General features: G+C 40.1%; 2 protein-coding genes across 2 annotated transcripts; both read right to left on the bottom strand.

Moving 5' to 3' along the window:
- Positions 1 to 1967: 1967 nt before the first annotated feature.
- LOC116366887 (gastrula zinc finger protein XlCGF17.1-like) lies at positions 1968 to 8958 on the bottom strand. The gene is made up of 2 exons (XM_031818749.1): positions 8554 to 8958; positions 1968 to 3506 (listed from the first exon to the last, which is right to left on the bottom strand). The coding sequence occupies exons 1-2, from the start codon at positions 8714 to 8716 to the stop codon at positions 2545 to 2547; spliced, it is 1125 nt and encodes a 374-aa protein (XP_031674609.1). The 5' UTR covers positions 8717 to 8958; the 3' UTR covers positions 1968 to 2544.
- Positions 8959 to 17733: 8775 nt separating this feature from the next.
- On the bottom strand, positions 17734 to 24687 carry LOC109885067 (zinc finger protein 2 homolog). Its single transcript, XM_031818748.1, has 2 exons — positions 24110 to 24687; positions 17734 to 20669 (listed from the first exon to the last, which is right to left on the bottom strand). Exons 1-2 carry the CDS (start codon positions 24432 to 24434, stop codon positions 19345 to 19347), a joined length of 1650 nt encoding a protein of 549 aa, XP_031674608.1. The 5' UTR covers positions 24435 to 24687; the 3' UTR covers positions 17734 to 19344.
- Between the last annotated feature and the right edge of the window lie 1535 nt (positions 24688 to 26222).

Consider the following 26222-nt stretch of genomic DNA (forward strand, 5'->3'; position numbering starts at 1 on the left):
AAATAGTTTTCCCCTAATTACTTTTTCTATAACAACCAGGCATAGTTACAAATCTAATTCCCAGGAATGGGGTTCATATGAACCACAGAGACTGTGTGTGGGATAATGACATGGCCGTGTCCAACCCTGCTTGTTCCCTCGACTCCGCTACCAACCACCAATCTCCAACAGGGCCTTTAACCTGTATCACTAGACGCCTCATAGTGAGATACAGGTAGGAAATGAATAACAATAATTGGTCAGCAATGAATACCAATAATTGATTACAAGATGACACTCAGTTAAAAACCATTGGATTTAGCAAACTCAGAAATTATTTAGTATTTCTGTTCCCACGAAAACTGTTTTTCAAGCTTAACATAAGGAGCCACTGAATGATACATAGTTCGAGTCGACCCAGGAAGGGGTAGGGACAAACAGGCGTTGTACCTCGTTTCCCTACTTCAGTGAACACTAATTATAGTGTTAGGTTCTAATTTTTCAGAGTGAATAACTCACGGACACTAGAGAAGCTTAACCATGTTTAAATATTCCCAAAGGGTCTTTACAGCTGTAATTCAGACAAAAATGTGTTCTCACCATCACAAGTATATATACCCCACTTTGGACAATCCTCCTCTGCAATGCTTACATCTTCTGGTTTGACAGGAAGAGGGTAACAGGATACTAAACCCTTAGGTTGCAAGATCGGTTCCCCGAGCTGACAAGGTACAAATCGTTCGTTCTGCCCCTGAACAAGGCAGTTAACCCACTGTTCCTAAGCCATCATTGAAAATAAGAATGTGTTCTTAACTGCCTTGCCGAGTAAAATAAAAAAAATAAAAATAAAATTGTGTCGACGACCGGCTCCTTCCTAGTCAGGTTGTGTCGACGGCCCGCTCCCTCCTAGTCAGGTTGTGTCGATGACCGGCTCCATCTAGTCAGGTTGTGTCGATGACCGGCTCCATCTAGTCAGGTTGTGTCGACGACCGGCTCCCTCCTAGTCAGGTTGTGTCGACGACCGGCTCCCTCCTAGTCAGGTTGTGTCGACGACCGGCTCCCTCCTAGTCAGGTTGTGTCGACGACCGGCTCCCTCCTAGTCAGGTTGTGTTGATGACCGGCTCCCCCCTAGTCAGATTATGACTTATCAACAGCTCTAATAATTTGCCCTCACAGGAAATCTACACTGGCAATTATAGAACATACTATGTAGCCTCAAAATCTGTTTTAAAAAATAATTTTGACCTCATGGATGGCCAGTCCTTGTATTCATAGTGTAGTGAATTCAGGGGGTAGCCCTGGGCTGAACTCAAACCTGGGTCCAGCAACTGTCAAGCCAACACCTTAGAACTGTTATGCCAAGATTTCTGAACTTCTTGACGAGGTCGCTGGGTGTTGGGTTACAGTTGCTACAATAGCCTTCTCTAAGAATGTGAGAGTGGAAACACTTCTCCTTCCCTCATCCCTCAGCAGTTAACCAAACCAAGCCTCTGGGCAGCCATTTTGTTGCGGTTTAAAAAACCCACACAACCCAGCAATCTGCAGTTCAAACAATAACAAATTTGTCATTCCACCACTACTATTCTATATTTGTGTTGGACAAGTTTGCTCACCACCAGAAAACAACTCCCATTTTACATTATAATCAACTACAATGCTTCACCTTCACCAATATAAACAGTGTCTACTGGCTATCAACAATTAAAAACAAGAAAAAAAAACCACTCATTTCTAAATAATAATATACAATCGTATCTTTTCTCATTTTTCTTTCTATAGAATCCTAAAGCTCACTAGCTTCTAGAACTCTCGTGCCCTTGGAACGAGCCCAAACAAAACTAAATCTCCAATACAGGAAAACCTTGCAGTCAAAATAAATTGTGATCCATGGCAACTCACTGACTAAACGCAAACATTTGACTGCCCAGTATGGGAATAAAGACAATTAGAATTGAAATGTTGTCAAGAAATACTGGAGTGATGTCAGATTGTTAATAAAATTGATTATAGACCAATTTATTATACTGTTTTCATGTGTGTGTGTGTGTGTATATATATATATATACACACACATCTGCAACAATTATCATATTACATGCATTTTTCTTCCACTTGAAGAAAACAGCTCACTACATTTTGAAGTGCTGCATGTAGATTGAAGTGGGTCACCAACACAGTAAGTGTAACACAGCTCTTTTTTTTTTGTTAGTCACTTTTTGTTTAATAATACTCTTTCAATTCAGAGCCTGGATTTCCCCCGGAGGTTAATATCCATATCATGCTGCAATCAATTGAACAAGGCAAACGATAAGGTAGATCATCATTAAAATACTCCTACTACAATGTTAAAACATTCCACATTGTGACATCATTAAAATACTCCACATTGTGACATCATTAAAATACTCCTACTACAATGTTAAAACATTCTACATTGTGACATCATTAAAACACTCCTACTACAATGTTAAAACATTCTACATTGTGACATCATTAAAACACTCCTACTACAATGTTAAAACATCCTACATTGTGACATTTCAGTGATATCATGAAACAACTTCTTCATGTATGTATTTTCTGATGTTTGATCAGAGATCTTTTATCAGAGTATCTCTTGTCACATTGATCACAGCTAAAAGGTTTCTCTCCTGTGTGTGTTCTCTGGTGTGACGTTAGCTGGCTAGATGTAGTAAAACTCCTCCCACATTGATCACAGCTATAAGGCTTCTCTCCTGTGTGTGTTCTCTGGTGTGAAGTCAGCTGGCTAGATGTATGAAAACTCTTCTCACATTGTTCACAGCTATAAGGCTTCTCTCCTGTGTGTGTTCTCTGGTGTGAAGTCAGCTGGCTAGATACAGGAAAACTCTTCTCACATTGATCACAGCTATAAGGCTTCTCTCCTGTGTGTGTTCTCTGGTGTTGAGTCAGATGGCTAGCTTGAACAAAACTCCTCCCACATTGATCACACATATAAGGTTTCTCTCCTGTGTGTGTTCTCTGGTGTTGAGTCAGATGGCTAGCTTGAACAAAACTCCTCCCACATTGATCACACATATAAGGTTTCTCTCCTGTGTGTTTTCTCTGGTGTAATGTCAGACCACTAGATGTAGAAAAACTCCTCCCACATTGACCACAGCTATACGGTTTTTCTGCTGTGTGTGTTCTCTGGTGTACTGTCAGAATGCTAGATGTAGTAAAACTCCTCCCACATTGATCACAGCTATAAGGTTTCTCTCCTGTGTGTGTTCTCTGGTGTTTAGTCAGATGGCTAGCTTGAACAAAACTCCTCCCACATTGACCACACATATAAGGTTTCTCTCCTGTGTGTGTTCTCTGGTGTATTTTAAGATCTGAAGAAGATTTGCAACCTTTCCCACAGTCAGAGCAGCAATGAGATTTCTTCCCTGTGGGTCTCTGCTGGTGTTTCTTGAGGTGTTTTGATTTGGAGAGACTCTTCTCTGCCCTGTCACCAACATGCGGTTGTTGAGGCCCCCCAGAGGATCCACGATAGTCAGGTCTCTCTCCTGTGTGAACAAAAAGTCAGGACAGGTGGTTTAAGGCCCACAACAGCAAAAATACACTGTAAAAAGGTAATGCCAACAGCGTAGCCATTATGTTGTTCAAACAATGATGTCTGGAATGAATGTGAATTAGACATTCGTCTTAAGACAGTCAAGTGAACAACAGTCATATTTTGTCTTGTTTTCCCATTAGTGGTAACATCGATGATTGTAAGCAAGAAATACGTTTTTGAAGTTGTTGAAATCCTAAGCAGTGTGCCAGACAACTTTTGGTCTCCAATATAGGCACCTTTCAGTAGGTCTATGGTTGTTGTTAGGTGAAGTTATGGGTCCTACAGTAGGTCTATGGTATTGGGATAACTAGAGTTTCTGCAACCAAATTGCATTTTAGCAAACAGAGGGCGATGCACCTATTTGGGGATGTCTGATAGTATTTACGCACCACCACTAATGACTTGTGGAGCTTCTCAAAGTAATTTTTTCTTCACCTCAAACACCAAGTAAACAAAGTCTTACAAATACTGTGAGCAACTATTGATTAGAGTAAAATATTTCCAGCTCTCACTCTTGATAACCACTCGACATGAAAGGGAAAAAATGTAATGCTCTGATCCAGCGGAAATGTCAAACAATACCTGATTACTTCTTATCCCTTTCACAAGTAGCCTACAGCTGTGTCTGTCCCAAACTCACTGGTGCGGGAAACTGAGAGCCCAGAATATTTTATACAATGTTGCTATCATGTTGTTTCAGACAGACCTAGGTGATAGAACTTTAAACAGTGTATCAACTATGTAGACAGGCCATGCTCAGACAATGTGAGTTATTTTATCTGGATATTTTCTAGATGTTTTTATTTGTTGGCTTTAGGTAGGCTATTTTTACATAGTTGGCAATGGCAATAAATTATATAAATCTAAATAATGTTTATTTCTATTTATATAGAATATAGATTAGACAATGATTTTGAGATACGATTAAAAAATTTAACTGTTCCAGTAAAATGTGAATATGAAAATCATAACTGGCACCAGATCAGTAGTACTGCTGTTGTAGTCTATTACTGGAAACTTCAGGAGCATAACGTCAGAATTTAAGGCCAGCAGCAGCGGGAGGAGGAGTTTTTTTTCTTCTTATGGTTCGGCTATTTTGATCTCTGGTTCCCTGATTTTTTTCATTGGCAAGATTAGCAAAATTTAGGCATGATATACCAGCAGCGAATGCTGACATTACACTTCCAAGTGTATCTGACCAAATTATGAAAGAAACATTGTAATTTAGAATCCATAAAGTCCGTGTGGAAGAGGTGAAAAAAGTATTGTTGTCTATCAACAATGATAAGCCACCAGGGTCTGACAATCTAGATGGAAAATGAATGAGGATAATAGCGGACGAAATTGCCACTCCTATTTTCCGTATCTTTAATTTAAGCCTACTGGAGAGCGTGTGCTTTCAGACTTGGAGGGAAGCTAGTCATTCAATATGTCCTATGCTCTGCATAGTTAGCTCCAGGTAAAATGTTGTACTTATTAAGCCATTCTGTGACCAAAAACAAGCTACATATGGACAGTGCCAAAATAAAAAGACTCTGGAAATGAAAAAGCACCGCAACCTAGCTGGAAATGGGACAAACGGACCCCCTTCTGTGGTAACAGACTGGGACGATTTGTAATCAAATCTAATTCCCAGGAACGGGGTTTATATGAACCACAGAGACTGTGTGGGATAATAACATGGCTGTGTCCAACCCTGCTTGTTCCCTCGACTCAGCTACCAACCAGCCATCTCCAACAGGGCCCTTTACCTGTATCAATAGACACTTCATAGTGAGCTACAGGTAGCAATCAGCCATGAATCCCAATAATGAGCCACCTATGGGAGGGGTATCCCCTTGTGGACAAATATCTAAATGTATTACTGCTACCCTGGGGAGATTGATATACCCCTTGAACATCGGCTCCAACCCTCGTTGGATGTGGCAGGGCTTGCAAATTATTGCAAACTACAAAGGGAAGCACAGCCGATAGCTGCCTAGTGACACGAGCCTACCAGACGTGCAACATTACTTCCATGCTCGCTTCGAGGAAAGTAACACTGAAACATGCATGACAGCATCAGCTGTTCCAGACGACTTTGTGATCACGCTCTCCGCAGCCGATGTGAGTAAGACCTTTAAACAGGTTAACATTCACAAGGCCACAGGGCCAGACGGATTACCAGGATGTGTACTCCAAGCATGCGCTGACCAACTGGCAAGGGTCTTCACTGACATTTTCATCCCCTGTCTGAGTCTAATACCAATATGCTTCAAGCAGAACACCATAGTCCCTGTGCACAAGAACACTAAGGTAATCTGCCTAAATGACTACCGATACAGAGTGGACGATGGTGAAGAACAGTGGAGTGAAAAGGGCTAAAGTTGGTAATGAAAAGCAGTTTATGGTCAGAGTGGGAATTATCAGCAAGGATGTTTTTTTGGGGTGACCGGTTTGCGGTCTCAAAGATGGTGAAGTGGAATTGGTTCGAGTGACCAGGAGCAGTATGATGCTGATTGTGTGTCAACAGCACAAAAGGAGAAAGCTTATTGTGGTTTAGGGATAACATTTCAGGAAGATGCATGTTGATTAAAACAAATGATAGACGCAAGGTTTTACTGTGGTTTGGTGAAGTGGTTCTCCAATCTGATGTAAAACCTGGGTAAGTGAGATCTACAGAAGCCGCTGCAGTGTTACAATTGTAAAAAAGGTTGGACATGTTGCAAGTGTTTGTTGAAGGAATAAATATGTCGTAGTCAGATGAAGCATGTTGTAATTGTGATGGGAATCACGTTCCCGGAGTGCCCTGTACGGATGAATGATGTCACAGTAGCTAGGATGATCAGGCCCATCCAGCAGGTATCCTATGTGGAGGCAGTGAAAATAGCTGAAGGAGAAGAGAGGAGAAGGTAGTGGATGTCCCACAGTCTACAGTAAAGCCATGCAGGAGAAGGATCCCAACACACTAATAGTGAACAAGGTGGACTTTGTTGTGTTTATAGCACAAGTGATAAATTGCATTAATAAAGTATTAGCAACCTTCGTCTAAAACTAGCAGTTTCCGCATTAGCTTGGAGGAGTTTCTACAACAAAATTGTGTTTGCATTTCCCTCACTGCCGCACTGATACATTTCATTAATACTAAACTAATAAAACATCTAAGAAGCTTGACATCATTGTGAAGGCGGCAAATAGATTTCTGGATCTCCAGGACTTCAGACAAAATGTTACAGGGAGAACTGAATTTAGACGTTCCAGCCCTCTCAGGTTCATGAACCTGTGTGGGGATCTGAATAGTACCATTTTTGTTCGAAATTCAGGGTCGTGGAGTGAATTTGGTTCGTGTTTATTTTAGGTAATTAGTAAGATTTGTTAATCCCATTTTTTTGCATTTTGGTTACTGTAGGTGGCAGCAATACACCTGATGAGTGTAGTCTGACAAACCTCAGCGAAGAAGACATGGTAGGAACCAAAGTGATGGTCAGTATTTCCAGTTGATCCTAATTAGATGTTACATTACATGTTGTTTTCTTACTTCATGTAGCCTGCTAGCTAGCCAACATATTCATACTTCGCCTACTCCTCTCTGATAAGATACCGTTGCACAAACATGCTTCTCTAGGCCTACAACAGCACTGGTACCAGGCAGTATTAGCTAGCTACGTTTACTCTGACTCTTAATACATTTAGTAAGCTAGCTAGCCCGCTAACTAACGATTAGCACACAACATTATTTAAGCAACACCTTGCTAAAAAAAATACAATCTTTCACCTTTAATGTAATGGCATGAAAATAATTGCCAGAATATTATACAATGACTTAACAGCTCTAACAATTTGACCCCAACAGGAAATCTACACTGGCAGTTATAGAAAGACCCATTTACTATATAACCATTGATTTTTGAAGAATAGAACTTACAAATGCCTCAAATGTTTCTACCATATTACCCCACCAGAAACCACTGACACCGGCCATATTCAACATGTGTTGACTGTTATTAAATCCATCAGTTTTTCTGCTCTCTAATCAGTTCAACAAACATTGGGTAGTTAGTTAGAATATAGTTACTAGACTAGCAAGTTTGATGTATAAGTAGCCAACTAACGTTAGGTAGCTAGTTAACATACCAATACACTGCTGTAAAGATATGCTATGCGTTTGGTAAGGATAGTGTAGCTAACATAACGTGTAAAGTAACTTATTTCAAAAGTCATTACTTTTACATTTCCTTAAAATGTTCTTAACATTTGTCATAATTATTTAAAGCAGGTCATTTGTATCGGCTCTCGTTGAACTTCTTCCACCATTATTTTCCACCATTTTCTTCAAATCTGAAAATGATGTGAAGCCACACCCATTTCCTGAAGAATTGCATTATGCACCCTAAAGTACTGCGTGTATATGTCATATTTTGGCGAATTTAGTACAACGAATTTTGGCATACTAACTACATCATACTATGACCAATAAGCACACTATATACTCCATTAACATCACAAATAGTACGGTTAGTATGAGTATTCTAACACAGCGCAGGTCTCTGGGCAGCCATTTTGTTTGTTTAAAAACTAGGTGGCCCCTTTAAAAAAGCCACACAACAATCAATCAACCAATCTGCAGTTCAACCAATAACAAAGCTGTAATTACACCACTATTTTGGTAATAAGATGGATGGGGCTGGAGAAATGTAACTACTCAAATTCATAGACAGACCTATGGATGCAAGGACTGACCATCCATGATATCAACATTATAGTTTTAACCATGTTGAGGCTATACAGTGTTGGTTTACATTGTTTCTAAACATTGGAGTAAAAAAAGCTTATTTGGGGTTCTGATGGGGTAAACAGTTGAACTAAGCTCATAAGGCATGCGTTATATTCTTCAAGAACCAATGCCTATAAATAAATAATTTACTCAATATGGATGTAGCAATTGCAAATTTCCCCTTTAACACCACACATCAGTTCAACAACCGCAGAGTTTGTGCTTCTGTTAAGACAGTACTTACTAGTGTTAATCAGGGCCCGTTCATCGTTAGAACCATCGGACGCCTTAAGATGCGTTTGGGAAACCGGGCCCAGATATCCAGTTTGCTCCTCTTCTTCATTGTTCGATGAGACAGTCACCTCCCCCTCCACTTCTTTCACTGAAACGTCGTCGCCCTCTTTCATTCTGAACGAGTCTTCCTCTTCTTTAACTGAGACGTCTTTCTCTTATTCTTTCACGGTAACAGCCTCAACCTCTTTCACGAGAGCTTCCTTCTCCATCCAGCAGACCTCCTGTTCTTCAGCAGGAACGTGGTTAAGTTTGAGACTTAACCACGTTAATGCCTCATGCTATGAGGCATGTACTGAAGTCGCTAAGCGGTATAATTCAAAGCAGTGTCCCTTTATCAGCAGCACGTGATCAATGACGTCTGAAGAATAATTTCGTTGAACACCTGATTGGTTTTGATTAATTTGGGCTCGTTCGACATTGCAGCCGACAGTGCAGGTGGCTGCTGACTGACTAATTTACAAATCACCTTGCATCAGAAATAACTACTCATTATTATTTATAAATGTATATATGACATAAAGACTACGCTGCGGGGCTTCATCTATACTAATGTGGCTGTTCTAAATTCTGTGTCTGAGTAATGAACCTATTTTTGACACAATTGGCTGGAAAAGAGCCAATGCTTCAGGAAGCTTTGTTTCCCCATCACTACTTTTCAGCATGTTTTCTGTGAATTAGACTACGGGAGTTTTGTAACTTTTTCCACCTTGGCTTACTGTTAGTTGGGTTCTAACTGGTCTCCGGTAGTTGGTCTCGCTGACCATAACTGTACTATGCTGGTTAGACTAATAGCTAGTTGGCTAAATAGCTCGTGTTAGCTGGCTGGCTAAGATAACTGCATATAGCTAACATTCTTTGATATTTGGTTAGATGGCATTATATATTTCCAAAACTGTGGTTTACTTTAATCACCCAAGTCATGAGCGCAAATAATTTTTAACTTAAAGTTCTACATTTGAAGTTATTTATGTTGTAGTTGACATCATAGGGAATAGGCTGGTCCTGTATATTACTTCACACCTGACTTTGGCATTCTTCTGAATTCTGATTGGTTTAATGTAATAACTCCTAAAATAGAAGTGTGAGGTGTTACTTTGCATTGGAAATGTTAAAATATTGTATTTGATATTTTATAAACAATACAAAACATACAAACGACATCATACAAACATTACACCTGCCCAGACCCACTAGAACACACCCCCATCTCCATTAACTACATCACACCTGCCCAGACCCACTAGAACACACCCCCATCTCCATTATCTACATCACACCTGCCCAGACCCACTAGAACACACCCCCATCTCCATTATCTACATCACACCTGCCCAGACCCACTAGAACACACCCCCATCTCCATTAACTACATCACACCTGCCCAGACCCACTAGAACACACCCCCATCTCCATTAACTACATCACACCTGCCCAGACCCACTAGAACACACCTCCATCTCCATTAACTACATCACACCTGCCCAGACCCACTAGAACACACCCCCGTCTCCAGCGCCGCATCAGCACCATTTTATTTCTCTCCGTCACTTTCAACTTTTAGATAATAAAGCCATTTTACCTTTCTATTGAATTAACAACAGAGGATTGGTTGATTTCCAGGTTTGAAGTATAATATTTAAGATGACTGATTAGAAAAGTATCATCCAACCATCAGGTACATATGCCATGTCTTGAAATATGCAGACAGACCTATTTAAATTAAATTTACATTGTACTTCTGACAGCCAACTTTTGAACTCCTCCCATAACTTTATGACATCGTAACATTCCCAGAAGGATTATTGAGTCATTGTTAGTTTTACACTTAAGACATAACTGTCGTTATGCTGTAGAATTTGTGAATTTGACATGTCAGTTGGAATAATGATAGATTTCTGGAGGGACCCTTGTCACTACAACCAATCAGTGAGCAGCTTCCCTTCCCCCACATCTCAGGCAGTTGTGTTACTCGCAACACTTCCCCTGCTTTCCTCAACAATGGAGAAGCCCCCTGAGCTAAAGCCTTGCCATTTTTACAAATAGGAAATAATATTTCATGTTTTACTCGTACCTCAGCCAGCATTGTGAATGGTTAGGAAATAATATGTCATGTTTTACTCATACCTCAGCCAGCATTGTGAATGGTTAGGAAACAATATGTCATGTTTTACTCGTACCGCAGTCAGCATTGTGAATGGTTAGGAAATAATATGTCATGTTTTACTCGTACCTCAGCCAGCATTGTGAATGGTTAGGAAATAATATGTCATGTTTTACTCGTACCTCAGCCAGCATTGTGAATGGTTAGGAAATAATATGTCATGTTTTACTCGTACCTCAGTCAGCATTGTGAATGGTTAGGAAACAATATGTCATGTTTTACTCATACCTCAGTCAGCATTGTGTCGCCAAGGTGGTGAATTAGTGAATAGACACAGAGCTTAATGTGAGTTTCCTTCAGTAGCTCTCCTGATCTTGCGCTGTAATATTCAGAATACATTGTGAAAAACTAAAATCTTGGCTCACCATTTTTTGCTCCAACCAGATATACTACATCCATAACTAGTGGTTTCCTCATTACCAGATATACTACATCCACAACTAGTGGTTTCCTTATTACCAGATATACTACATCCATAACTAGTGGTTTCCTCATTACCAGATATACTACATGATTAACTAGTGGTTTCCTCATTACCAGATATACTACATGATTAACTAGTGGTTTCCTCATTAGCAGATATACTACATCCATAACTAGTGGTTTCCTCATTAGCAGATATACTACATCCATAACTAGTGGTTTCCTCATCACCAGATATACTACATCCATAACTAGTGGTTTCCTCATTACCAGATATACTACATCCATAACTAGCAGTTTCCTCATTAGCAGGGAGGAGTTTCTGCAACCAAATTGTGTGTGCGCCGCCCTCGTGCTGCAGTTTTATTAAACACAGAAAAGGGCCAAAATTGGAGACTAAAAGTCGTCTGACACACTGCTTAGAGTTTCAGCAACTTTAATAACTTGTTTCTATCCTCCAATCATCGATGTTACTACTAATGTGAAAACAAAATTGTTGCTCACTTGACTGTTTTAAGACATTTGTCAAATAATTTAACAGACGTCAATTGTTGTACAACTTCATGGGTACGCTCTGGGCATCACCTTTTAACTCAAATAAACAGTGGATTTCTGCTGTTTTGAGCCTTTACCCATCTGTCTGACTTTGTTGTTCACACAGGAGAACAACATCATGATGCTGACAAGGCAGAGAAGAGTCTCTCCAGATCAGAACACCTCAAGAAGCACCTGCAGCGACCCACAGGGAAGAAATCTCACCACTGCTCTGAACGTGGGAAGAGTTACTCAAGATCAGATTCACTTAAACTACACAAGAGAATACACCAGCGAGTATACACAGAAGAGAAACCTCACCACTGTCTTCTACCTTGTCATTATAGCGCATGGTCCATCTTAGTATGAAAAACAGTATCAATTCAGTGCATGGTATGTAAGTTTAGTATCACTTTTCAACCAACCCAGTGCATTTGTTGAAAATGAAAAATGTTTAAATGAACAATACATCAAAGGATTCAACTACTGAAAACTGAAACAGACAAATGGATCAAACAGATCAATCCCACTTTTCCCAGCCTGCTGAAGGCGTGGTGAACACCACCCCCGGCTCTACCAGGGGCTTGAGGTGGTCTCCCACAGCTCTGCTTATGTCATGTTCTGTGGCCTTGCCGCTCCATTTCTTGACTGCCCCTGCAACACAGAAAGAAATATATTTAGTAATATTATATAAAACTCTCAAAGTAATGGATATGGAGCATTTATGGCCTCAGTTACACCTGGCACCTAAATGTGATTTCTGTCATCCGATCGCTCCATTAGGTTCAGATCTAACAGGATGGGCCTTGGACGCAGTCAAGCCACCAAATATGCATAAGCAAAGTAAAGAGATGTGGGGTAAAGTAAACATAATATCAAAGAACAAATGTTTGTGTCTGAGGGAAAATGAACTTTCATACAGCCAAAAGGGGTGAGAAATTACACCAATATCAGTGGACAATTTGTACTAATGTAAATAAACATGGATGATGGAACATATTACCTTTTGCTTATGTGATGAACCATTAAGGGGACATAAATATTTACCATCTTTGACCTCTCACCTCTCTGGCTGTAGAAGTGTTCTTCCTAACCAGTCCCTCAACAGCTCTCTGACTGAGCTCCACCATCACTGGGTCTTCAGAGGAGAGGAAGGCTGAGGAGGGATGGAAGGATGAATGGATCAGTCAGTCAATAAAGTGTAGAGCTGCTGTCTGACAAAATCACTATTTCAGTAGTTCATTAAAGGAAATAAGGCTTTATGACTGCTGAATACCAACTATTAATCACTTAGATTGTGTATTTTCAGGTAGAGAAAGATCCTTGGGAAGTCACTAGCCCGTTGAAGTTGACATTTACAATGGTTAAGGTAGGGTTTAGTGTAGGGATGTCCCAAGGATCCCAGATAGCATTGACCATTGTGCATTCTTCTGTCTCTTTTACATAGCAGGTGATGGGTTCTGACTTCTGGACTTTTAAATATGAAATATCTTTATTATGTGAAATCTAATGAAACAATAATGTATGTTGATGCTAATATGATGTACAATATTCCATGATGTTTCTATATGATAATAATAGCCTAATATATTTAATATGCCATACACAATTTTTTTTTAACAGTTTCACTAATTAATTTTAATTAACGTAATTATCATGATTCAACATCAGTTCACCGTCTCACCTCTTACTGTATTGGAGCAGCAGCAGCTGACTGCCCAGTTCAACATCAGTTCACGTCTCACCTCTTACTGTATTGGAGCAGCAGCAGCTGACTGCCCAGTTCAACATCAGTTCGTTGATGCTAATCATCATGTTTTGAATCTGAGAGTAAATAGATTCGATTACAACTCCAAAAATGAAGGGTTCAACTGGAGTTGTTCTCGGATCCCCTAAGAACCGTAGGGTTCTTGGTCAATGAAAAACAGCCCCAAAAGGTACTTCAAAGAACTTGTTAGAAGGTGGGTTCATCGAGGAACCTCCGTTGTTGCTGGACTTTTCCCGGGAACTTCGCAATTACAACTGAAAACGATGGTGACAAGTTTGGATGCGACAACAAGATAAAAAGGTTAAGTTGGGTTGATGTTTGCCTCTGAATATGTCTAGAAATAATAATTACAATAATATAACATACTAATAATAAATAACGAAGACAATGATGGTTTTCTGTGAATATCTTCCGTAACGTTACTATAGTTAATTACCGTAAATATTAGAAAGCCGGGTTTGACCGTCGGCGTTGTATGAGCTACAGTACAGTTCGGTTATCTAGCTAGATAACGTTATGTCCTAACTAGGCACAACAAGGTTTGCATTATTTCCCTCAACTATATTCGTTCCCATATATTGTATATCGTTTCCATAAAGCCAACATGGCTTTACACTCATTAACGTAAGTTTCCAATCTAGAGCAGTTCTCAGTTTTGTGATAATGAACTAGCAAACGTTAACTAACTAGGTAAGGACGGTGACCTGTCCAGACGAGATGTACAACGAACTGAATCGTCAATGGAGGTCTTTCTCTTTATATAGCCTGCTACAGCCATCAACACTATTAACTCACAAGGGGGCATAACGTTACATGTACAATACTATCCCATTTTGGAAACGTTACATGTACAATAGTATCCCATTTTGGAAACGTTACATGGACAATACTATCCCATTTTGGAAACGTTACATGTACAATAGTATCCCATTTTGGAAACGTTACATGGACAATACTATCCCATTTTGGAAACGTTACATGTACAATACTATCCCATTTTGGAAACGTTACATGGACAATACTATCCCATTTTGGAAACGTTACATGTACAATACTATCCCATTTTGGAAACGTTACATGGACAATACTATCCCATTTTGGAAACGTTACATGGACAATACTATCCCATTTTGGAAACGTTACATGGACAATACTATCCCATTTTGGAAACGTTACATGGACAATACTATCCCATTTTGGAAACGTTACATGGACAATACTATCCCATTTTGGAAACGTTACATGGACAATACTATCCCATTTTGGAAACGTTACATGGACAATACTATCCCATTTTGGAAACGTTACATGTCCGCGTTAATTATCTTAATTATCTTTTCAGAACATCTCAGAAATGAATCAAGTCCATTGAATGGATATAGACAAAAAGAGAATTCAATGACTAGCAGAGGTAGAGAGGCGAGGCAGGGGTGAGGACATCATCCTGCTATTTTGACAGTCCCTGAAGGAAAATACAGAAGAGGTATTCCTTCCCTTTCTCTAATGTATTTTGTAATAAAACTGGCAAGTGTAGTAAGATCAATGCTTTACTAGGACTGGAGACCACAGCAGCGATTCTGCTCTTGCCCAACCTCTTCAGGACCCGAGTGGCCTTTATGTCCGTGACAAGGTATGCTTATGCACCATTCATCTGTTTCTTCATAAACATAGGTGTGCATGCTTATATAAAACTACAGCTGAACATTTGTTATGGTCTTTGTTAATTGTATGTGTATTAATCTTTTCTTACTTTTGTTGACACAGATTTCACCGCTCTTCACTCCTTTACTGCACATCGGCGGAAATCCATTTCACCAAGAGAGTGAAATCCCGCTGGCCTTTGATGGGGAGAACATCCACGCCCTCGAGGACGTCTCCATGGGACTTGGGGCTCTGCTAGGGCTGTATTTTTTTAATTTTCCCTTAAATTTCCCCAAAATGTCAGAAAAACACTTATGTTGTTAAGTTACTGTGTTCTGGGGATAGGAGAAGTTGGGTGAAGTTACCAGGGCTGGTCATAAAGATGGCAAACTTCCTAACATAACTAAGTGAATATGATATACACACTAAAGCTGAAAAATCTGTATTTAGCATCAAGTCTACAATGTTGTTAGTTTAACTATGATTCATTTTTAATGTATGTTGTTTTTATTGTACATCATTATTTGTATATATTTTTTAAATGTCATGAAAAGCACTATATGAGGTAAATGTATTATTTATTATGGTCTGACATGTCTGCAGAAATGTTGCAATTTTGTCATGTGTTTTGTTTGGTAAATAGTTTTGTAAATATTAATTCACATTTGTTGTGCCACTAATTAAACAATTATTTAAGTCAATATTGTCAATATTATTATAATATGTTTTCATAATGGAGGGAGGGTGGACAGGGAGTTAAAAAATAAACCCCAAAAGGTTCTTTGAGGAACCATGATAAGGGGTTCTTCAAAGAACTTAGATATTCTCACAAAGGGTTTTTCAAATAACTTTTAGGGGTTCCCCCACAGTTTCAAATTGAAGAACCCCTAAAGGATACTGCAGGAACCTTTACCTTTTAGAGTGTATATTGATGAAAGTCACCTTGTCCGAGAGACATTTACGTAGTTATACACAGCCCAATTTGGGATGACTATTATGGGGTGAAATAGCGGCCACAACAGACAGGCCTGATATCGCCCCATAATTCGAAGTCCTTGGACGTCACGTGCTGAGGGGGTATGACCAAAGATATTATATTTAGCTACACTTTGTAGTACATTTTTACACAATGATAAATGTTTCTGATGACACATAGCCCTTTTTCAAAGGGAGGCGTTGGTTTTTAGGGGCAGTCGCTTTTTAGCTTTTTGTCTGAAAGTATTTTCTCAACTGCGATACCAACTCCAATCAGCAGATGGCGATGTACGTCTTTCAGGTGATTCTGCCACTGTGACGTATAATATAGTGGAAGGGACGCTTCTTCAACATCATCAGTTAGTCAGACACTTTGGTTCACTCTAACTTTATGGAAAAATGTGTATTCATTAAATATAGTGTAACCGATGTGAAATGGCTAGCCAGTTAGCGTTTCAATCGGCGACGTCACTCGCTCTGAGACCTTGAAGTAGTTGCTTTGCAACGGTCGCGGCTTTTGTGTAGCGATGGGAAACGATGCCTTGAGGTTGGCTGTAGTACCGGGATGGAGAAAATCCAGTTAGATGCTTAAACCTCATCTTTATCCAATTATCCATTAAAGATACCAACGCAAAACCTACGTTCATCTACATATGGGTTGTTTAAATTGTATCTAATGATTATGCCAGTAATACTTCATCAAATCTCTAGTAATCAATATACCCACATACAATTCATCATATTTTCATATTCACAGAATCCATATAAAACGTAAGAAATTCTCAGCGACTTGCGACAACCATTCCATTTGCTTTTTCAAGGACTCTCCATAGCTACACAGCAGCTCTCCAAACATACTCCCAGCAGAATAAAAATATAAACTTTTGTTTCCCAGACAATGACCATAGGATCCTCAACAGTTCTCTAACCTTTCAGAGACCACGGCAAAATCAAGCCTCCCAGGAACTATAGACCTTCCGCTGCTTTCTAAAATATCATCCCGTTTATTATCTAATTTTCAATATTCTGAGTAAGCATATTTCTATATGTTACTATCCAAACGTCAGATTAAGACTCATTTCCACATTCACACAACTCTCATATCAGTCACACAATGCTATTCCCAAACATACCTAATCAATTAGTTTTTCAACAATATTTTTACCTGCAGGAATATTTTCACATTTCTATCTCATGGTTAGTTCCTAGGATAATGCAACTCATACATTTATACTCAGAGCCTCCTGACACCTCCACACAGGAATACACACTCCGAGCCTCCTGACTGGGCCCTGTTTACACCCCCACACAGGAGTACACACTCAGATCCTGACTCGGCCCTGTTTACGCCTCCAAGGTGCTCCCTCACATAAGAATACACACTCAGAGCCTACGAGGATTTTCTAAAAACTCACTTTAAAAAAAACTAGGTGTATAGAATCTGCTCGCTGCATCTCAGGTCTAAGGTGGGTCCATCTGCTCCGTTCCCGAAGTGTGGTCTCCATGAGATTCCAAGTTTGAGGGATCCCTCGAGGACGATTTACCCAGGTCGTCAGGAGCGGTCACCAAGTCAAGATTCACATTGCCAAATGTGGTTGTTAATTTCTTTAATATCAAATGAGAAACAAACTTATCACACAAGTCAGATTTATTCTTAAACTAAATCTTTATTCACTTATTAATAAGGGAGCAGGTCAATACAACACACACACATATAAAGTGAATCAATTGAGTGCTCTACGATAATATTGGCTGGTCAACAAATCACCCCCAGATGATTCGTTGAGAGCCACGAGACAAAAGTACAAAGGTCTTTTATAGCTAAGATACACCCCTTTCAACCTACATGACCAACAACAGATGTATAGAACGGGTCACAAGGTTCAGATTTGTATGAAAGATACTTATAATTCTCAGCAGACAGTATCTGCTGTAAAAACAGTACTCTGTGTAGAAACCAGGGTCTGGCCCTGGGGTCATCTCTCCCTGGTACCATATAGAACAGAAACATTAACTCATAATCTGGAATACTGTCTTTTTAGGTTTTATCAGCCAAAAGACATTGTAAATCTCCTGTCAGTGTTTTCTCCCAGAGGCCCATCGTCAGAGGAACACAGACACAATAGTTCTAAGAACCCTCTATTCTGTTGCATAAAACAACCATTTGATACAATAAAAGTACAATAACATAATCTTGCAGTTTTGCTCTAACAGTGTCCACTGAAAGTTGACTAGTAACAACAACTGGGACCTAAAAGACACCCACCATGAGACCCACTAAATCTGCCCAAGAAGAGGCAAACAAAAGAAAAACCCACAACAAACTTAAAAACAGGAAGCAAACCAAAACAGTAGTGCAACTAAAGGTGTTGATTTGTCACATCTATCAAGACAACTGGAGCACTGGACCAGACACTCTTAAATAGAACCTGGACCAGCTCAGGTGAAAAACCTTCTCACCAATGAGATGGACAAGCCAGCACAGGTGGAACACATACTGACTAACGAGGTGACACCAATCAGTGCGTCCTTTGTGCTAACGAGATAGGACCAGGCCTCAGGACAACCTGGCATGATGACTCCTTGCTGTCCCCAGTCCACCTGGCCGTGCTGCTGCTCCAGTTTAAACATTTACTCCTGAGGTGTTGATCTGTTGCACCCTCGACAACTACTGTGATTATTATTATTTGACAATGCTGGTCATTTATGAACATTTGAACATCTTGGCCATGTTCTGTTATAATCTCCACCCGGCACAGCCAGAAGAGGGCTGGCCACCCCTCATAGCCTGGTTCCTCTCTAGAGGTTTTTCCTAGATTTTGGCTTTTCTAGGGAGTTTTTACTAGCCACCGTGCTTCTACACCTGCATTGCTTGCTGTTTGGGGTTTTAGGCTGGGTTTCTGTACAGCACTTTGAGATATCTGCTGATATAAGAAGGGCTTTATAAATAAATTTGATTTGATCCAAACTCTTTTTTTGTTTGTAAATTTTTGTAAAATTACATAGATAGTACTCTTCCATTTCAGAGCCTGGATTTTTCCCCTTTAGGCTAATATCCATAACATGTTGAAATCAATTCATAAGTGGGCACACGTTTAGGCTTCTACATTGTGAAATCATTACAATACACCTACTACAATGTTAAAAAATTCTACATTGTGACATTAATTCATTGAAATCATGAAACAACTCCTTCATGTATGTATTTTCTAATATTTGATCAGAGATCTTTTATCAGATTATCTCTCGTCACAGCTATAAGATTTCTCTCCTGTGTGTGTTTTCTGGTGTAGAGTCAGAGAGCCAGATGAAGCAAATCTCTTCCCACATTGACCACAGCTATAAGGTTTCTCTCCTGTGTGTATTCTCTGGTGGTGTATCAGGCTGTGTGACTGAGTAAATCTATTCCCACACTGATCACAGCTATAAGGTTTCTCTCCTGTGTGTATTCTCTTGTGCACTGTCAGATCTCCAGATCGACAAAAATTCTTCCCACATTGATCACAGCAATAAGATTTCTCTCCTGTGTGTGTTCTCTGGTGTAGAGTCAGAGAGCCAGATGAAGCAAATCTCTTCCCACATTGACCACAGCTATAAGGTTTCTCTCCTGTGTGTGTTCTCTTGTGCACTGTCAGATCTCCAGATCGACTAAAACTCCTCCCACATTGACCACAGCTATAAGGTTTCTCTCCTGTGTGTGTTCTCTGGTGTAGAGTCAGAGAGCCAGATGAAGCAAATCTCTTCCCACATTGACCACAGCTATAAGGTTTCTCTCCTGTGTGTGTTCTCTGGTGTAGAGTCAGAGAGCCAGATGAAGCAAATCTCTTCCCACATTGACCACAGCTATAAGGTTTCTCTCCTGTGTGTGTTCTCTTGTGCACTGTCAGATCTCCAGATCGACTAAAACTCCTCCCACATTGACCACAGCTATAAGGTTTCTCTCCTGTGTGTGTTTTCTGGTGTCGAGTCAGGTTGCCAGATGTAGCAAATCTCCTCCCACATTGTCCACAGCTATAAGATTTCTCTCCTGTGTGTGTTTTCTGGTGTCGAGTCAGGTTGCCATATGTAGCAAATCTCCTCCCACATTGATCACAGCTATAAGGTTTCTCTCCTGTGTGTGTTCTCTGGTGTTGAGTCAGGTGGCCAGTTGTACAAAATCTCTTCCCACATTGATCACAGCTATAACGTTTCTTTCTTGTGTGTGTTCTCTGGTGTACTTTCAGAGAGATTAATGTTGTAAAACTCCTCCAACATTGATCACAGCTATAAGGTTTCTCTCCTGTGTGTGTTCTCTGGTGTTGAGTCAGGTGGCCAGATGTAGCAAATCTCTTCCCACATTGACCACAGCTATAAGATTTCTCTCCTGTGTGTGTTCTCTGATGAATTTTAATGCCTGATGATGTGAATCTCTTCCCAGAGTCAGAGCAGCAGTGAGATTTCTTCCCTGTGGGTCTCTGCGGGTGTTTATTGAGGTGTTCTGATCTGGAGAGACTCTTCTCTGTCTCCTCAGCATCATGAGGTTGTTGAGGCTCCCCAGAGGATCCACGATAGTCACGTCTCTCTCCTGTGTGAACAACAAAGTCAGACCGATGATTAAAGGCCCACAACAGTGGTAATCCAGTGTAAAAGTTGATGCCAACAGCATAGCCATGATGTTGTACAACAATTGATGTCTGTAATGAATGTTAAAATTATTGTCTTAAAATGAGCAAGAAGTCATATTTTGTCTTGTTTTCACATTAGTAGTAGCATCTAAGATTGTAGATTAGAATTAAGTTATTCATGTTGTTGAAACTCTAAGCAGTGTGGTAGAAGACTTTTGGTCTACAATACAGGCCCCTTTGTGTTTTCTAAAATTGAGGCACGAGGGCAATTTCATTGCATAAACTCCTCCATGCTAATGAGGAAACCACTAGTTATGGATGTCGTATATCTGGTGTGACAAGAGATTAAAAGAATCTGCCCACTCCATCAAGCAATGGGGACAGCAACACAAGGCATTCACAGGACCTCATGGAACCATGGACCACACCTGCAGAAACTGGACAACAGGGGGAAGCAGAGGAGATACCTATCATAGACTTCTCCCAGCTGACGCTTGACATGCCACCTACGCCGCCTCAAGTGGTAGAAACAACCAGCTGGTATCATTAAGTAGAATCAGCCAACAGTAACACGGAAGCAGCAGAATGGGAGTTAGTAGTGCATGACCTAGATTTAGAATAAGAAGCTTCCATTTAGACACAGGTCTAAGATGACGTAATAAGCAATCTACCATCCCAGCGTAAGCACTCAGTGTAAGCAATCTACAGTCCCCGAGTAAGCACTCAGTGTAAGCAATCTACAGTCCCCGAGTAAGCGGCCGGTGCAAGCAGCAGGGCAGTGTCAGTGTGAAAGTGTGGTTTAGCCACAGCTCCAGAAACTTGCGAACTTCCCCTGTAAAAAGGTATATATGGCAACTGCACCGCCCTCAACCGTAAGGCACTCCAGAGGGTAGTGAGGTCTGCACAACGCATCACCGGGGGCAAACTACCTACCCTCCAGGACACCTACACCACCCGATGCTACAGGAAGGCCATAAAGATCATCAAGGACATCAACCACCCGAGCCACTGTCTGTTCACCCCGCTGTCATCCAGAAGGCGAGGTCAGTACAGGTGCATCAAAGCTGGGACCGAGAGACTGAAAAACAGCTTCTATCTCAAGGCCATCAGACTGTTAAACAGCCACCACTAACATTGAGTGGCTGCTGCCAACACACTGTCAATGACACTGACTCAACTCCAGCCACTTTAATCATGGGAATTGATGGGAATGTAAATATATCACTAGCCACTTTAAACAATGCTACCTTATATAATGTTACTTACCCTACATTATTCATCTCATATGCATACGTATATACTGTACTCTATATCATCTACTGCATCCTTATGTAATACATGTATCACTAGCCACTTTAACTATGCCACTTGGTTTACATACTCATCTCATATGTATATACTGTACTCGATATCATCTACTGTATCTTGCCTATGCTGCTCTGTACCATCACTCATTCATATATCCTTATGTACATATTCTTTATCCCCTTACACTGTGTATAAGACAGTAGTTTTTTTGGAATTGTTAGTTAGATTACTTGTTCGTTATTACTGCATTGTCGGAACTAGAAGCACAAGCATTTTGCTACACTCACATTAACATCTGCTAACCATGTGTATGTGACAAATAAAATGTGATTTGATTTAAAGAGAACAGAGATCATAAGAGAGGCAAGATCCTCACTGACATATGAGAAAGACTTCATATGGAGAATCCTCATAGGTAAATTTACTATTGCACTATACGCTTTTTGTTAGACGAGAACCATATTTGAAACACAGGGGTCTTGACACCTCTTGATCACAGACAAAGCGGCAGTAAAACAGTGAGACATCAAGTACAGATGTGATTAGCAATACAAGGAAACAGCCAAGTACCAGTTACAATATATTGAGTCCATACACAGAGTTGGAAGTGCATTAGGATATTGGAATTCGGAATCTAGCGTTAGTGCTGTGAGAATACCAATGACCAATTAAAGAATATTTGGGGCAGCAAGGTAGCCGAGTGGTTAGAGCGTTGGACTAGTAACCGAAAGGTTGCAAGTTCGAATCCCCGAGCTGACAAGGTACAAATCTGTCGCTCTGCCCCTGAACAGGCAGTTAACCCACTGTTCCTAGGCCGTCATTGAAAATAAGAATTTGTTCTTAACTGACTTGCCTAGTAAAATAAAAAACTGTCATTGTGTGTCAAAATATATACCAATACTAGTTTCCAAGTGACTACTAGCTGACGAGCATAATAACCAATAGAAGAAGTTATTAGGTATTGATATATACAGAGGTAAAAGAGACTTGAAGGTAAGGAAATACAGGAGGAATCCATAACACTCAGAATATTTAAATAGGAGTATATCTATCCAAGGCCTCATACTAGACCGGAAAATAAGGGAGTGACAACGTGAACGAAGGAACAAACCCAACTCACGCGAAGGGCCATTATGAAGAAACAGAAGGGTTAGGCCCTTGTTACACCGCAGAAACTAAAATCCTAAAGTACTCTACCCCAGCCAGAAGATGGGATAGAGGCATTTGCTGCAGGTATAAGGCAAAAGTCAGCAACTATCATTATGACATCATGGATGAATTCTAGAATATACTATATAGCCTAGAAAACTGGTTAAATTATCATTATGAAATCATGGATGGCCAGTCCTTGTATTCATAGTGTATTGAATTCAGGGGGAGGGACTGAGCTGAACTCAAACCTGGGTCCAGCGACTGTCAAGTCAACACCTTATAACTGTTACGCCAAGATGTCTGAACTTCTTGACGAGGTCGCTCGGTGTTGGGTTATGGTTTCTACAATATCGTTCTCTATGAATTTGAGAGTGGTTACACTTCTCCTTCCCCCATCCCTCAGCTGTTTACCAAGTCTCTGGGCAGCCATTTTGTTGTGGTTTAAAAAAAAAACACAATCCAGCAATCTGCAGTTCAAACAGTAACAAATCTGTCATTTCACCACTGTTTTGGTAATTAAATGATTATGGGGTTGGAGAAATGTAACTACAGACAGACCTATGGATGCAAGGCCTGACCATCATTGATATCAACATTATAGTTTTAACCATGTTGAGGCAGCAGGGTAGCCTAGTGGTTAGAGCGTTGGACTAGTAACCAGTTGCAAGTTCACATCCCCGAGCTGACATTTTGAGGCGATACAGTGTTTATTTACATTGTTTCTAAACATTAAAGTAGAACAAGCTTATTCTGGGTTCTGATGGGGTACAACAGCTGAACTAAGCTCATGAAGCATGTGTTATATTCTTCAAGAATCAATGGCTATAAATACATTATTTAAAAGTCATAACATGAATGTAGCAATTGCAGATTTCTGCTTTAACACCAAACATCAGTTCAACTGCAGAGTTTGTGCCTCTGTTTTTAAGACAGTACTTACTAGTTTTAGTCAGGGAACGGTTTCTCAAAATCACATTTTGGCTAAATTCATCATTAGAACCATTGGATGCCTTAAGATGCATTCGGAAAACCGGGCCCAGATATCCAGGTTCCTCTTCTTCCTCCTTTTTCGATGTAACAGTCATCTCTCTCTCCTCCTCTTTCACTCTATAAACTGCATCCTCCTCTCGTTTTACTGTAACATCCTCCTCCTCTTTCACTCTGAACGCGTCTTCCTCTTCTTTCACAGTAACGGCCTCTACTTCTTGTTTTACTGTGATATACACCTCTTCTTTAGCAGAAGGAGAGTAGCTTAGTGACCGCATGGTCGCGGATGTTAGCTATGCTAATGCTAACTTAACCAGACTGCTAGCTGACTAATAACAACAACGCCGTAAATATTAAATTAAATCGGATAACTAACTAGACAAAATAAGTGTCTTTAAAATACAGTGGCTAATAAACACGAAAGCGTCTGAAGAGCTTTATTGGTTCAGCTTTTTTTGTCTAGCAAGCTACCGAGGTGGATAACTTACTGTTGCTGGTGAAAGAAGAGTTCCGTCCACTAGATTATACGTCACACCAACAGCATCACCATAAATTCCCAGACCGCCATCTGCTGACTGGAGTGGGTAACGCAGTTGAGTAAAATGTATATTTTATTATCAGACAAAAAGTTAAAGGGTAGGAATCAGGAACATCGCTAGAACTAAAATATATATTAGCCCCCACTAAATAAATCAATATCAGTCAACCGTTCCATCGCATCTTAAACTTAATATCGGTTCGGCACTGCTTATTATGCAGTGGATGATTAAAATCCCTGTATGCCCATGGATGTGTAACTAGCAATCTAGCCGATCTTTGTATGGACCCAAATGTTTGGTATACATATTAGTTCAGAACCTAGCTATGAACCTTAGCTATCATAGCCAGTTGTATCAACTTCAAAACAGCCTGAATGACATTAATGAAGCCTATGGATTGAGTAGAATATAATATCATGTTTTGCCAAGGATTCAAGTCAAATATACATGTAGTTATTACCATGCATGAGATCCCCACATTGTAGCCTGTACATTTAATATATTCACTGATCATGTACTCTACCTTGGCAAATTAATGTGCAGTTTAGGTATGAATGTCTTTGAGGTGATCAAATTCCTGTCTTTGAATGACGCCGTGTCTGCATGTATGTATTACAATTATACAGTGTTTACCAATCTTGGTCCTGGGACATCAATGGTGACACATTGTAACTAATAGACTACAAACAGGATTTAACTAGTTAATTCAGAAATATAATGTTAAAAAAACACTACACTCCACTTCCTATGCATCATGTAAATACTCTTAACACCGGTTCATCTCAACATCTAATGCCCTTCATCTGCATTGATCTGGTAAACACAGGATAGGTGGAGTATTTCATCACATTACACTATATTTCAACCAGTAGAGAATGGGAAACACTTTATTGAAAAGCTCATTATCCAAGTGTTATAAATACAAGTTCAATCTGTATTTCAATACACATCTGTTGTGAATTATAAAAACAGGAAGAAAGAGGAGGAGAGAGAGGTGTTAAAGACAGAAAGGGAAAGAGGTAAACACATAGGAGCAGGGAAGGCAGCACGTGATTAATGAATCACAGTGCTACATAAATATTCTCTCAGTTCATCACAATTACATAATAGTGTCTCTTCTCTAGACAAACAATATAGCGTAGTTTTAGAAATAATGAAGTGTCTTACTATTCTCCATGGTTGGCCCTCTTGCCTATTCTCTTGACGGTGGAAGGAGCCACAGTTATACACCTGAACCTGCTTACTGCACAACACAATCCAACAATCAGATCGATACATGAGTGTGTAGGTGTGTGTGGGTTATAGGGGGTCCAATTGTTCCACATTTTGTCAATATGGGTGATTTAAAACAGCCTGTTTTGTTTTTGCACTTCCTTGTTGAACCCCATCTTTGAAACATCCTGCAGAGCAGCAGACTCCTCCTCTGGGACACGGCGGCGAGCTGCAGATCCCCTCCTGGTCCTCGTGTCCATCCTCATGACGTTACGCAGGACACAGGTAGCCTTCACACACCTGAATTCCTCCAGG

The sequence above is a fragment of the Oncorhynchus kisutch genome, unplaced genomic scaffold, assembly GCF_002021735.2.
Source record: "Oncorhynchus kisutch isolate 150728-3 unplaced genomic scaffold, Okis_V2 scaffold1605, whole genome shotgun sequence".
NCBI lineage: Eukaryota > Metazoa > Chordata > Actinopteri > Salmoniformes > Salmonidae > Oncorhynchus > Oncorhynchus kisutch.